Below are 13,426 nucleotides of genomic sequence, written 5' to 3'. Positions count from 1 at the left end.
TATAAATAAAAACAGTGTAAAGAACTGTGCAAAAATACAAATACAAATATCACAGATACACATGTAGATACTGACTTTTATTCAAAACTTCAATTTGTGCAGTATTGGCTATTCTCAAAGAGAATGTTACACCCCTGCACCACGGTGAGGTTACAGCACGTGCAGGGGAATCAAAATTAAAAGAGTATATCGTTCATTAATGTGTTCAGACTCTATGATGACTACTTTATTCAACATTGGGCTATTTCTCGTTCCAGCCAGTGCACCACGACTGGTATATCAAAGGCCGTGGTATGTACTAACCTGCCTGTGGGATGGTGCATATAAAAGATCCCTTGCTGCTAATCGAAAAGAGTAGCCCATTAAGTGGTGACAGCGGGTTTCCTCTCTCATTATCTGTGTGGTCCTTCACCATATGTTTGACGCCATATGACCGTAAATAAAATGTGTTGAGTGCGTCGTTAAATAAAACATTTTATTTTTTTTACTTTTTTATTCAATGCCTGTAGAATTAAAGTGAACATCAAGCTTGAGGTCATGCAAACTGTTTTACTATGGTATTTGGAGTCTTCCGCCGCATGAAATGTTAGTAGACAATCGAATATTTATTCGAAATTAAATAAAACGAGAAATGTGAAATGTATTCCAATGTTACACACGGATGCATCTTAATTGACAACTAAGTTATATATAGGTAGAATAAATGCGAGTAGACCTACATGTATATTGCAAATATAAGACTTTTACCAAAATATACTAACTTTATAGCACTAGCGTAGGAAGCGGCGATGGTTTATATATATTTATATATTAATAACACTATATAATATATATATATATATGTGTGGTTGTGTGTGTGTGTGTGTGTGTGTGTGCGTGCGTGTGCGCGCGCGCGCACCAAATCCCCCCCCCCCCCCCCCCACACACACACACATACTTTTTTGCACCTTGGAATACCTTTTTCATACTATAGAGTTTACTAGTTATTTATTTCTGAGTCGTTTCTTTTCTAAATTGTACACAAAATAGGTGGGGGGTTGGAGCGGATAGGGGTAAACACTTACTTTTTTCTTACGTCAAACCAAACTGAAATTATTTATATAAAAAAACACACACACATTTTTGTAGGAGGATGAGACAGACTATAATAGTGAATGTTGCTATCGACAATGTGATGCGTTGAAGTTATTATTTTAAACATATTTATATCATAGTATGTATGTGCACGTAGACCTAGTGTCACGGGGATCCTATAATACCCGTAACTGAATAAAACACGATTATCCAAATATCTTTTCTAACTGTATATCTATTAGATCTCTCTGTATCGGGCAGTCCAATACCCGAGTGGCTCGGCTCTAGGTATCTCAGTGATAAGATCTTATATAAATATATATATATATATATATATATATATATATATATATATATATATATATATATATAGCACGTTTAGTTCACTAGAAAACACAACAAAACACTATACACTTTGGAATCTGTATTAACACTACGCTGACAAATGTACTTGCCACAGTAGTTAATTTACAACAACAATATAATAACAACCCAGAACTAATCACTTAATTAGTTAATCACTAGGTGTCTAGTTTACACAATATTCTAATCACTTCACCGTGATACAACACACACACGTGTGATAATTGAGAAACGCTGCCAGGGGAACTTAATTAATAAAGGAATTACAACTCTATTCCTAACTGGTTAATTTTTAATTAACCCTTAACTACTCATTCAGTAACCTTGTAATACAGAATTAATACTGGTGCATATCACAATAAAGACAATAACCTACAGTTTACCTAGGTCCTCTAGGATGACCGGCTAAGCTTTATCTTACCAAATACTCGTATAAAAATATTAGAACAGTGAAGCCTACAATTTACTTCGTCAGATTACCGAAGACACTGTCTAAAGAATATTGGTATGATACAGTATTAAAATATTTAAAGTCACATCAGTCACATCAAGGTTATACAACAGAGCAGAAATATATATTTACCAAGTCCAGTCGGACTACGTTCCCCGGGTGCCTTCCAATGATGCTCCTCGATATATCTAAAATCCTATCTATTTATTCAAAAGCCTCAGAGACAGCGAATATCGCCTGGGGGCACAACGCGGTATCTAACCTATCATGTGATATTCCCACAACTCCCAGAGACGGTATTTTTTTCTTAGATGGTCAGACTTACTGTCGCCAGTTCGCTAGAAATACCCGGTCGTAAACCGCACTATCGGAGGTATTACGTAACTACTGGCCACCTGGCCTCCACATCTGGTCTAAGTGCATATTGGAAACGCAGCTCTACCACCGTCGCGCGAGGGTATTACGTAACCAAGCTGCACATGGCCCTCTAAAACAATTAACATCGCCACAGGCGAAAAGATAAGAACATATTCCGAAACACCTATATTATAACAGGTAATAGTTTAGTGCTTACCTTTTTATAGCAATTCTCAAAACCAGTAAATACAGAAAGAAAGGTTGTTTTAATACTGAATAAACACATCCATTTCTGTCGTTAAGCAATCTAACGTTACGTCAGAGCGTTTATGGCGTCATAATTGTGTGGGCGGGATCTAGCTCAGTCGGTAGATGGCTCGCCTGAGATGTTCGGGGTGAAGGATCGAATCTTTTTCTGCGTATTGCATGGGCGGACCCAGGGGCACATTGGCTTCTTAAAAGGGCATCTTAATAAAAGTTTTAATATTTGCATTTAATATGAATGCGTGTACGAACGGACGTGTACACTAAATGACTAGCTGCGGTTTTCTGTAGCGCTAGCTGCATTAATAAAGATTATTATATGAGCTTTGAGGCATGTCGGAGCATTTTGTTTAAAGTGGGATGGGCTAATGATCAGGGTCGTTAAGAATAGCACGAGATGTGTAGGGGGTTCCGGGGGTATGCTCCCCCGGGAAAATGTTTAAAACTGGATGACTTTAAACGCCTTTTCTTGGCATTTGAAGTGCAAAATTAGCCATTTTTAAACAATAATTTTAAAAACAATTTTAAGCATCTTGATAGCAAAATTACCCATTTTCAGACATTGATCACTTCCTCTTTTTGAGTTTTATAGCCCAAAAATTATTATTTAGAAGAGTTACTCTTAGATCTCAATCACAAAATCAGGAATTTTAGCGTTCACCGGGGGCGGGAGAACGGGGAGGGGGACCCGGGAAAAAGCCATAGAATCAACGTTGCTTCGTAGGCTATATAAGTATGACTATCATATATTTCATTGTAATTTGACTTTGATAACTTTTTATAAAGGGCACTATTCTAGGGACGGATCTGTGTTAGTAATGCAGATATAGCCTACAAAAAAAAAAAAATAATAATAATAATAATAATAATAATAATAATAAAAAAATATATATAATAATAATAAAAATTAACTTGGGGAACTTGTAAGCACTTGTAAATTAAAAGTTTAAAAGGCACTATTCTAGGGACGGCTCGGTCTAGGTAGGGTAGTTATACATAAAAACGATACAAAGGGGCATTTGTAAATTAAAACTTTAACTGGAACTGTTCTAGAGACAGCTGTCTAGGTAGGGCAGATATACATAAAAATTACAGAGCCTATTGTTCATTAGTAATTTTGAAAATCTATACAGTTTCAAAGCAAAAACTATTAGGCTATCATTAAGCAACTTTGATCACTCAACTTTAAGGCGCTCATTACTCGCGTTAAACAATGTGGTGAACCGCATTGAGACTTAGTAACACAAACACATCTGCAAACTTGCGCATACACGAACACCTTAACTTCAAGCAGCTGAAAATGCTTACGTGCAAAACATTTTTTATACAAACAAACAGGGCACTTGAACATTTTGAGGGCACTTGAAAAATTTGGGGCGACGCGTCCCCTTTCCCCCACCCTCTAGATCCGCATCTGAATATCTATTGTCAGATTGGGGTTTCTCCTATTCCAACCAGTGCCTCACGATGTGTACTAGTATTTCAAAGGCCGTGGTATGTGCTGTCCTCTATGAAATTTTTTACGCTAAAATTTGTTTTGTTTAACGACACCACTAGAGCACATTGATTTATTAATCATCGGCTATTGGATGTCAAATATTTGGTAATATTCTTTGCATTAGAAACAAAGCTTCTTTTATATGCACCATCCCACATCACATACCACGGTTTTTAATATGCCAGTGGTAGTGCACTGGCTGGAACGAGAAATAGCCCAATTGGCCCACCGACGGGGATCGAACCCAGACCCACCGAGTATCAAGCGAACACTTTATCAAGAATATTGCAAATATGAAACGTGTACCAAAACATACAAACTTTACCAATATATAGGCCTACATTGTACCAATAATCATAATGTATGTTGCTGAATTTACTGAATTTATTTTTCATATTTCTATCATAATACCTGTGTGTGTGTGTGTGTATATGTATATGTGTATGTGTGCGTGTGCGTGTGCGTGTGTGTGTGTGTGTGTGTGTGTGTGTGTGTGTGTGTGTGTGTGTGTGTGTGTGCACGTGGGTCTATTTTATAATAGGTAATAGATTATTATTTAGTGCTTACCTTTTTGTAGCAATCCTCGAAACCAGTAAATCCAGCAAGAAAGGTTGTGAATAAGCACATCCATTTCTGTAAATTAACGTTACGTAAGGGCGTTTATGATGTCATAATGGTGTGGGCGGGATCAAGCTCAGTCGGTAGATTGCTCGCCTGAGATGCTCGGTGCGAAGGATAGAATCCTCTCGATGGACCTATTCTCAAATTGGTTCGTCTCCCATTCCAACCCAGTGTCCCACGATTTGTACTAGTACATCAAAGACCCCCCAAAAAAAACCCAAACAAATAAACAAACAAAACAAACAAACAAAAAACTAAAACAACAGAAAATGTATGAACAGATGAATATAATTGATTTACATCTTTTTAGTTTGGGAACTTTTTATATTTTGTCATCTCTGTCTGTCTGTTCGTCTTGTCTGTCAATCTGTCTTTGTCTCTCTGTCTGTCATTATCTCTCTGTCTCTCTGTTTCTGTCAGTCAGTCTGTCTGTCTGTCTGTCTGTGTGTGTCTCTCTCTCTCTCTCTCTCTCTCTCTCTCTCTCTCTCTCTCTCTCTCTCTCTCTCTCTCTCTCTCTCTCTCTCTCTCTCTCTCTCTCGCTCATATGTGTGTGTTGTAGCAACAGTGAATGAATGAATGTTTAACGACACACCAGCACAAAAAATACACCTCGGCTTTTAGAGTGTCAAACAAAGATAAGTATTTATCATATTCTATATGTGGGTATCATATCCATATCCTATTATGTCCATATCCTGTATTTACATTAAAAATAGATGTTATATAATTATAGCTTCAGGGAAGTCTAATGCTGGCTGGGTGTATCCACGTGCTGATCGCAACCACAGGATTGATTGGTTTTCTCCTGAGATTCATTGGACCAATCACCATCGTACCTGCCATCACACTGATTGGTTTGTCTATTTACAAAGTGGCAGTGACGTTTTCAGAGACTCAATGGGGAGTTGCCTTTGTGTAAGTACATGTACCTGCAGACCACAGTAATAATTCGATATTTTCTTTTAACTTTCTCTCTCTCTCTCTCTCTCTCTCTCTCTCTCTCTCTCTCTCTCTCTCTCTCTCTCTCTCTCTCTCTCTCTCTCTCTCTCTCTCTCTCTCTCTCTCTCTTTCTGTCTTTTCCCTTGAATGTACTTTAAGAATGGGAATTTGTAGTACACTAAACACCATCAGACACGCAAATCAGGGTTACAGTTAGTTTGTAATTAGTATAAGTTTACTTGATTACATAAGCTAAATTCTGAGAAATGATAAACGGTATATCGACATGCAAATCACCTGAATCTCAATATGTTTCAATCCCTTGAATTAAAAAATAAAGAAAAAAAGGTTACAGCTGAAATTTGGATTCGCGTTTCTTTTGACATTCAGTATAGCTATTTAACATTTATATCTATGGTGTATGTGTTGCTTAAAAAGGAAGGAAATGTTTATTTAACGACGCACTCAACTAAATTTATTTACGGTTATATGACGCCGGACATATTATGGTTAAGGACCACAAAGATATTGAGGGTGGAAACGGCTGTCGCCACTTCATGGGCTACTCTTTTTCGATTAACAGCAAGGGATATTTTATATGCACCACACCATAGACAGGATAGCACATACCACGGCCTTTGATGTACCAGTCGTGGTGCACTGGCTGGAGCGAGAAATGTTGCTTAAAACGTCCCATGCAGCTTCTTTTGCTACATAATTATATTGTGTTACTGTTGCTGTCTATGAGATTAGATTTGGTGGTATATTAATCATGTCCCATACACAAAGTAGCTGAGCTGGCATGATTCTTGTTGAAACGTCTTAGATCTGCTCATTGAAGCCTTCTTTACATTACCAATGCAAAGGGTGCAAGTGCGATAGCTCACTCCTAAATCCAGTCCAGAGGGTGCGTAAAATCGCCGTTTATTTTCAGGTGTATGATTTCCCTCGTCGACAGTTTGAGAAGTGCGATTTCCCTCGTCGACATTTTGAGAAATGCGATTTCCCTCGTTGACATTTTGAGAAATGCGATTTTATATGTTTCTGTTTTTAATGTGCTTTATCGGTTATTGTTAAAAAAAAATAGAAAAAGAAAGGGCGTAGCGTGATCTGGACATGGGGAGGGGGGTTCGAATATGAACCAAGTGGACCTTTTTCTATTTTGTTTTTGCACCACCAGAAACTCCATATGTATAAACCTGTATATTTTAGTTCCGAAAGCGGACCATTTGCTTCAGCTGGGGGGGGGGGGGGGGGGGGGGGGGGGGGGGGGGGGGGGGGGGGGGGGGGGTTCGTCCAAACCCCCCGAACCCCTCTAGCCCTGCTTAAAGGTTCAAGATTTTAAAAATATCGCTATATCGATACTAACAGTCTCTATATTGTTTTGCAGCACATCGGGCGTAGGGATGCTATTTGCGTTTTATCTTGGCGGAAGAAACACCCCGATACCAGCATGGACCAGAAAGCGAGGATTCCACATTATATGGTATCCTCTCCATCAGATGTTTGCGGTAGTTTATGTCTTATATTTTCATTTGTTTATTTTATTTATTTATTGGCACCTTCCTACGCCCCATGCTAACTGTCAAAATATAGAGAATACTATGAGTATCCGTTAGATACCATGTGCCGAATTTACGAAGCCTGGTTTGTTTTGGGGTTTTGGGGTGGGGTGGGTTGTGGGTTTTTTTTTTCTTAAACGGGAGTGTTTAAATGCACGCGTGTTACTAAAAAAAAAAAACAGGCTTTGTAAATTCGGCCCCATTGATCTTACGAGTTGTTTGAAAACGTATCTAACGAGCAAATGCATAGCAATCAGTTTTGGTAGACTTAACTTCATTGGACAGTTTGACTTGGGGTTTTAGGGCCACAGCCAATCAGTTGTCTTTAAATTGCCATGTGATACAAAAAATCTCACATGGTGTGTAAGAGATATGGTGTATCGTTCTTAGTGGGTGGCCACCTTAAATTTGAAAAACAAATCGAACTCCCATAATCCCAGGAATTCCAAGAAGATTACAGGTGCTTTGATGGTTGAAAACAAAGAAAAGTAATGTGTGTTTAATGACACACCGTTGTGCTCTGCCTATGGCTGTTAGGTGCATAACATAACATCCAATGTAACACTTGGTCTAGATTGTGAGAGAACAAACGTTACCTTCTATAGGCAATCTTTGCCGAACAGCTACAAGGTTGTTTGTGCACATACATTCAACCTTTAGTGTAGGAATTGTCCATGTGTGGTGATGTTACATGGCATGTTCAAGTTAAAGTTCTTTATTGCGTTAGGTTTTGCAACTTATCAGCATTATAACAATGAAATACAATATTATGTACAATATTGCGGAACAATGGTGGAGAATGACATAAATACATACACATATACCGACAAAAACAATCTATCTATATCTATATTTAAACAATCTGGATCACACAAATATAGATATATTAAGTTGTTTGTAGTAATAGCATATTCCTCATTTTGTTCGCCTGTAGTAAGTATTTGCCAAGGTTATTTATCTCCTTATTGTTTGTAGTTGACAAGAGCTGTATTAGTTTAAAAGCACATGGCGTAACTCCAACACCCACCCAAACTCCCATCGCACTGAGTCGTCGTGCCATCATCCCGGGTGGGAGACGGATACAAAACATTTCATTTCCTTATAATTTATGTTCGTGCTTATAGCCATTTGAGGTTCAATCACGCTTTCATGGGTCCACATTATGGCTATCTAGAGTACCGTTCCATGGGTTCGATAGTCCTTCACACAGGAAACGCCGTTTTCTTACTACGGTATTTACTATATACAAGTAATTTATTTCTGAGCCGATTGTATTCTAATTTGCACACAGAAATAATGTGGGGCCCACTGGGGGGGGGGGGGGGGGGGGGTATTTCTAAAACACTTTTTCTTTTCTTCTTTTGTCAAATCAAACTCCAATTATTTAAAAAAAAAAAAAAAAAAAATGTTCAGAGAGGCTGGGAAGGACTACATAGTTGTAGTTAGTTATTCGTGGTTATTGGTAGATCTCATCTAATCTAATTTAATATATCTGTCTGTCTGTCTATTTATTTTATTTATTTAGATACTTTTCGCCATTTTGATTGGTTGGGGTCTCAGCGGCGTGTTAACGGAAACTGGAATACTCTCACGTGATCCGAACAGTCGGCAGTTCTATGCTAGGACTGACAGCAGGGTCCACGTGATAAGCGAAAGCCCTTGGTTCTATTTTCCCTACCCAGGTAACTAGATTACCCAAAACAATATTTTTTTCACGAGACACTGGCACATCCGCTATTAGTACGTAATCGAACGAACGCTAGATCCAGTGGAGAAAAAAAGAAAGAAATGTTTTATTTAACGACGCACTCAACACATTTTATTTACGGTTATATGGCGCCAGATATATGGTTACGGACCACACAGATATTGAGGAAGGAAACCCACTGTCGCCACTTCATGGCTACTATTTTCGATTAGCAGCAAGGGATCTTTTATATACACCATCCCATAGACAGGATAGCACATACCACGGCTTTTGATGTACCAGTCGTGGTGCACTGGCTGGAGCGAGAAATAGGGACCACTGACGGGAATCGATCCCAAACCGACCGCGCATCAAGCGAGCGCTTTACCACTAGGCTACTTCCCGCCCCTTTTTTTCACGAGACACTGGCACACCCACTATTAGTACGATCGAACGCTAGATCCAATGGATTGCCAATGCGCTGGGAAGGGGAAAACAAGACAGAGCTTTCGTGTTACAAGGACTAGGAGGTTCTGATTTAAAAATTAAAAAAAGAAAAAAGGAGAAGATAAAGTGACATATAGTCTTCTCCAAAAGGAAGACAAAAAGGGCATTTTATAATTAAATAAACTGATCTTTTTCCTATTAGTCGTGGAAGGGGCAGTCTCTCTGGACTCCGCCATGTAGGCCTACGACTTTGAAATAGAAAGAATACTGTTTTAATATTGGATACACGCTGTTGTTTCGCTGATAGCCAAAACGGGTAACCATTGGTGTTTCTACCCCTGACTGGTAGGCCTACATAATTAGCATAAAGCTCAATTGCCACATTTTAATAGGATGGAGCCTAGTTTAAGGATAAACAGAATCAACTATTGAATGCAGATTTTGGTGTTGTCATCATTATAATTTTTATTTCTTTATTTCTTTATTTTTATTATTTTTGTTAATTTTCAGGTCAGTTTGGACCACCTTCTTTCAACGTAGGTGCGTTTATTTCCTTTCTCATGGCAACAATAATGTCCGTGCTGGATTCTATCGGGGACTATTCTGCGTGCGCGAGGATGTGCTTTGTTCCTCGCCCGCCCGTTCATGCTGTCAACAGAGGTTTAGCAATGGAAGGGTTAATGTCCGTGCTGGCAGGGGCTATAGGTTGCGGACACGCTACCACTTCCTATGGCAGTAGCATAGGAACATTGGGAGTCACAAAGGTAAATTAAAGCAAATAGGATAAAATATGAATAGCAATAAATAAAGAAAGAAAAAAAGAAAGAAAGAAAAATACGATATTCAAACTTTGCATACCCGGTTGTTTATCGGTCATTTTCCATCAAGCATATTAATTATTACCACCTACCTATACTCCGTCCCATCATCCTACAAAAAGGTTTTTGTAAATTAGTTCACTTTTACGTAAGAAGAAAACTAAAAGTATTGTGGAAATCGCCAAAAAATATTATTTTTGTTTTCAATTTAGAAAGCAATCGTCTCAAAAATAAATAACTTGTAGTCAATTCCAATGCATGAAAACAGCCGTTCCCTGTGGGACGGACTACAGATCCCAAGCGTACTCGATGGAGGTGTCACAAGGACCACCTGCTCCTCCGCCCATCATCCACAGCAAACCTTCGCATTCGGGCTATAATTAATGGAGACGTTCAGGCAAACAGAGCTGCCCCACTCACCCCTTATTGCTATTTGGAAGGGGTAGTCTGTGGCCACTGCCGGTTCCCTCTGGCAATATTTAGGCCAAATATTGCAATAACTGTTAGAAAAGCAAACGGCCCTAGATCCAAGCCTGTATAATAAGCGTAAGGCCTAGTATTTTGCCAAGGCACAGAATGCAGCAGTGATCTTTGTTGTCACAAAATTTAAAACATTTTACCCGTGATATTTATATTTTTGGCATAGTTCCTTACACCGTTTCAATAATTTAACTTGAATTTTTAAATTGCTGATGCTCATAATTTCATTTATATATTTACCTTAGTTTAACACCCAGTAGCCGATGTATTTTTTCGTACTAAGGTGTCGTTAAAAATTCCTTAATTCATTAAGTGATCCATGTTGTTTTCAGTCTCTAGGTAGCCACACCACATGCAGTAATGGACTATGGCCTAACTGGATTGTTTTCAATCTCTAGGTAGCCACACCACATGCAGTAATGGACTATGGCCTAACTGGATTGTTTTCAATCTCTAGGTAGCCACACCACATGCAGTAATGGACTATGGCCTAACCGGATTGTTTTCAATCTCTAGGTAGCCACACCACATGCAGTAATGGACTATGGCCTAACTGGATTGTTTTCAATCTCTATAGGTAGCCAGCAGAAGAGTCTTCCAGGTTCTTGGGATCATGCTTGTGTTGTTCTCCGTCATAAACAAGGGCGGGGCCATCTTCATCACCATCCCATACAGCGTTATTGGCGGCAACAACATTACGACGTTTGGACTCTTCATCGGAATAGTGCTGTCCAACCTGCAATTCGTCGACCTCAAGTCCAACAGAAACCTCGCCATTATCGGCTTCGCGCTCTTTATAGGGATGTTGATACCCAGCTGGATCGAGACGAAACCAGAACAACTGGACACAGGTTATCTATAATATAATACGCTAGTCCGTTTTAACAGGGTTTTTTTTTTAATAGTTCTGATCGCTTCTCCTCTTTTCATCTGCACTGCCGACAGCTGTCTTTGTACTTACTCGATAACGCACATAACAAGAATGTTTTTGCGCTGAGATCCAGTCTACTACTGTAGACCTATACACACTGTGCTAAATACTGCGTACAACTATGAATTCCACAAATACATATACAGTATATTTTTCTGCAATGTAATTTTGTTACATACAAAATACTGACTATCCGTCATTTGTTAAATTTAAACATTAAGGTTGTCGTTAATGTTAGGATGAAGCAATTTTAGACTTAGAATAAATGTGAAGTATAGTCGTGCACCTCATATTGGTGGATGTAACGTGCTGTGGAATAATAATAATGAATAGAAACTACTTGTTTGCATGCAGGTAACGAGGCGGCAAATCGAATCCTTAGAATGCTACTTTCCAGTACTATATTTGTTGGTGGATGCGTGGCCTGTTTTCTAGACAATACAGTTCCAGGTATGTCTTTTTCAAAACAATACATGTATTAAGACACAAATTCCATACTCCATTGAGCGACGATTAGTGTGTTTGTTTTGTTCAACGACACGATTAAAGCACATTGATTTATTAATATAATCATCTGCTCTTGGTTGTCAACATTTGGTAATTTTGACAGTCTTAGAGAGAAAAAATCGCAACATTTTTCATTCAATAGTAGCAAGGGATCTTTTATCGGTACCATCCCAGAGACAGGATACCACGGTCTTTGATTTACCAGTCGTGGTGCACAGGCTGGATCGAAAAAATGGCCCAATGGGTCCACTGACTGGGATCGATCCTAGACAGACCACACATCAAGCTAGTACTTTACCACTAATCTATGCCATGTCCCCTCCCATCCCCAATGAAGAACGAGGACACAAACAGCTAGTTTATTTAAAGGAGAAGGATTTAATATGCGAACTTTTTAGCCTACAATGAGAAAGAAAGAAAGAAACGTTTTATTTAACGACGCGCTCAACACATTTTATTTAGTTATATGGCGTCAGACATATGGTTAAGGACCACAAAGATATTGAGGGGAAACCCGCTTTCGCCACTTCATGGGCTACTCTTTTCGATTAGCAGCAAGGGATCTTTTATATGCACCATCCCACAGACAGGGTAGTACATACCACGGCCTTTAATATACCAGTCGTGGTGCACTGGCTGGAGCGAGAAATAGCCCAATGGGTCCACTGATGGGGATCGATCCCAGATCGACCGCGCACTGTACTACTGGGCTACGTCCCGTCCCCCTACAATGAGAGACGTAGGGAGCGAGTGGGGAGGAAAAGATGAATTATTTTGTCAAAAAAGTTCCTTGGTCATTAAGACAAAATCGAGTTGTAGTGCATGATAATTTGACTGCAGGCGAAATATTGCTCGTCATAATGGATATGAAGGTCGTTTTCTATTACTTTGTTACTCTCTCCGTTAATATAAATGACAACAGTAATATTGTGTGTAACTTTATAGATGCAAGGACAAAACTAGGGGTCATGACGTTACTTAAAGGGAAATCTTACTGTTGGTAGTAAACTGAAAGTGTAATAAAAACCGTTTTCATGTTTAGGTACCATTGAAGAAAGAGGGCTACACTGGGGCCAGCCTTATGGTGATGGTGGTGAAAAAGACAATGACGTCATCAACAGTGATTTGTTCGAGGAAGGAGTCGAGGTGTATGATCCTCTCTTCATACCAAAGTTCATCAAAAAGTCACGTTTTGCAAGATTCATTTCTATCATTCCGGACGAATACACCGAACGAGAGAAGAGAGTATGAGAATAATTTAAAATTTAAACTTTTTTTGTTAATTCAGACAGTAGTCATCAACAGTTTTTTTCGAAGCTAATATACATCTCCAGAGAACAATTTAACTTTTTGATCTGTTTTTTTTTAATAAATGTATCCTCATTGCATGTTTGTTATAATAAAAAGTTAATGTTTGTTTTGTTGCA

The 13,426-nt window shown here is 38.8% G+C and overlaps 1 protein-coding gene and 1 long non-coding RNA gene across 3 annotated transcripts in view; one reads left to right on the top strand and one right to left on the bottom strand.

Annotated features, from left to right (window-relative positions):
• Window positions 1-2,614, bottom strand: part of LOC121382604 — a 13,610-nt gene extending 10,996 nt beyond the window's left edge. The window contains exon 1 of the long non-coding RNA XR_005959189.1: window positions 2,463-2,614. This is a non-coding gene — a long non-coding RNA (uncharacterized LOC121382604). The remainder of the gene's footprint in view (window positions 1-2,462) is intronic.
• LOC121382603 (solute carrier family 23 member 1-like) overlaps window positions 1-13,385 on the top strand; it is a 21,753-nt gene extending 8,368 nt beyond the window's left edge. The window contains exons 5-11 of one of the 2 annotated variants that reach the window (XM_041512120.1): window positions 5,362-5,543; window positions 6,958-7,078; window positions 8,655-8,811; window positions 9,774-10,027; window positions 11,139-11,412; window positions 11,847-11,942; window positions 13,042-13,385. In XM_041512120.1, the coding sequence (XP_041368054.1) occupies window positions 5,362-5,543; window positions 6,958-7,078; window positions 8,655-8,811; window positions 9,774-10,027; window positions 11,139-11,412; window positions 11,847-11,942; window positions 13,042-13,250 (1,293 nt within the window). In that variant the 3' untranslated portion in view covers window positions 13,251-13,385. The remainder of the gene's footprint in view (window positions 1-5,361; window positions 5,544-6,957; window positions 7,079-8,654; window positions 8,812-9,773; window positions 10,028-11,138; window positions 11,413-11,846; window positions 11,943-13,041) is intronic. The other variant, XM_041512121.1, reaches the window with a different exon arrangement.
• Window positions 13,386-13,426: the final 41 nt, after the last annotated feature.

The sequence above is a fragment of the Gigantopelta aegis genome, chromosome 10, assembly GCF_016097555.1.
Source record: "Gigantopelta aegis isolate Gae_Host chromosome 10, Gae_host_genome, whole genome shotgun sequence".
NCBI classification, from domain to species: domain Eukaryota; kingdom Metazoa; phylum Mollusca; class Gastropoda; order Neomphalida; family Peltospiridae; genus Gigantopelta; species Gigantopelta aegis.
Note: the sequence above shows the minus strand (reverse complement) of the source record. Positions and strands in the feature narration are given on the sequence as shown.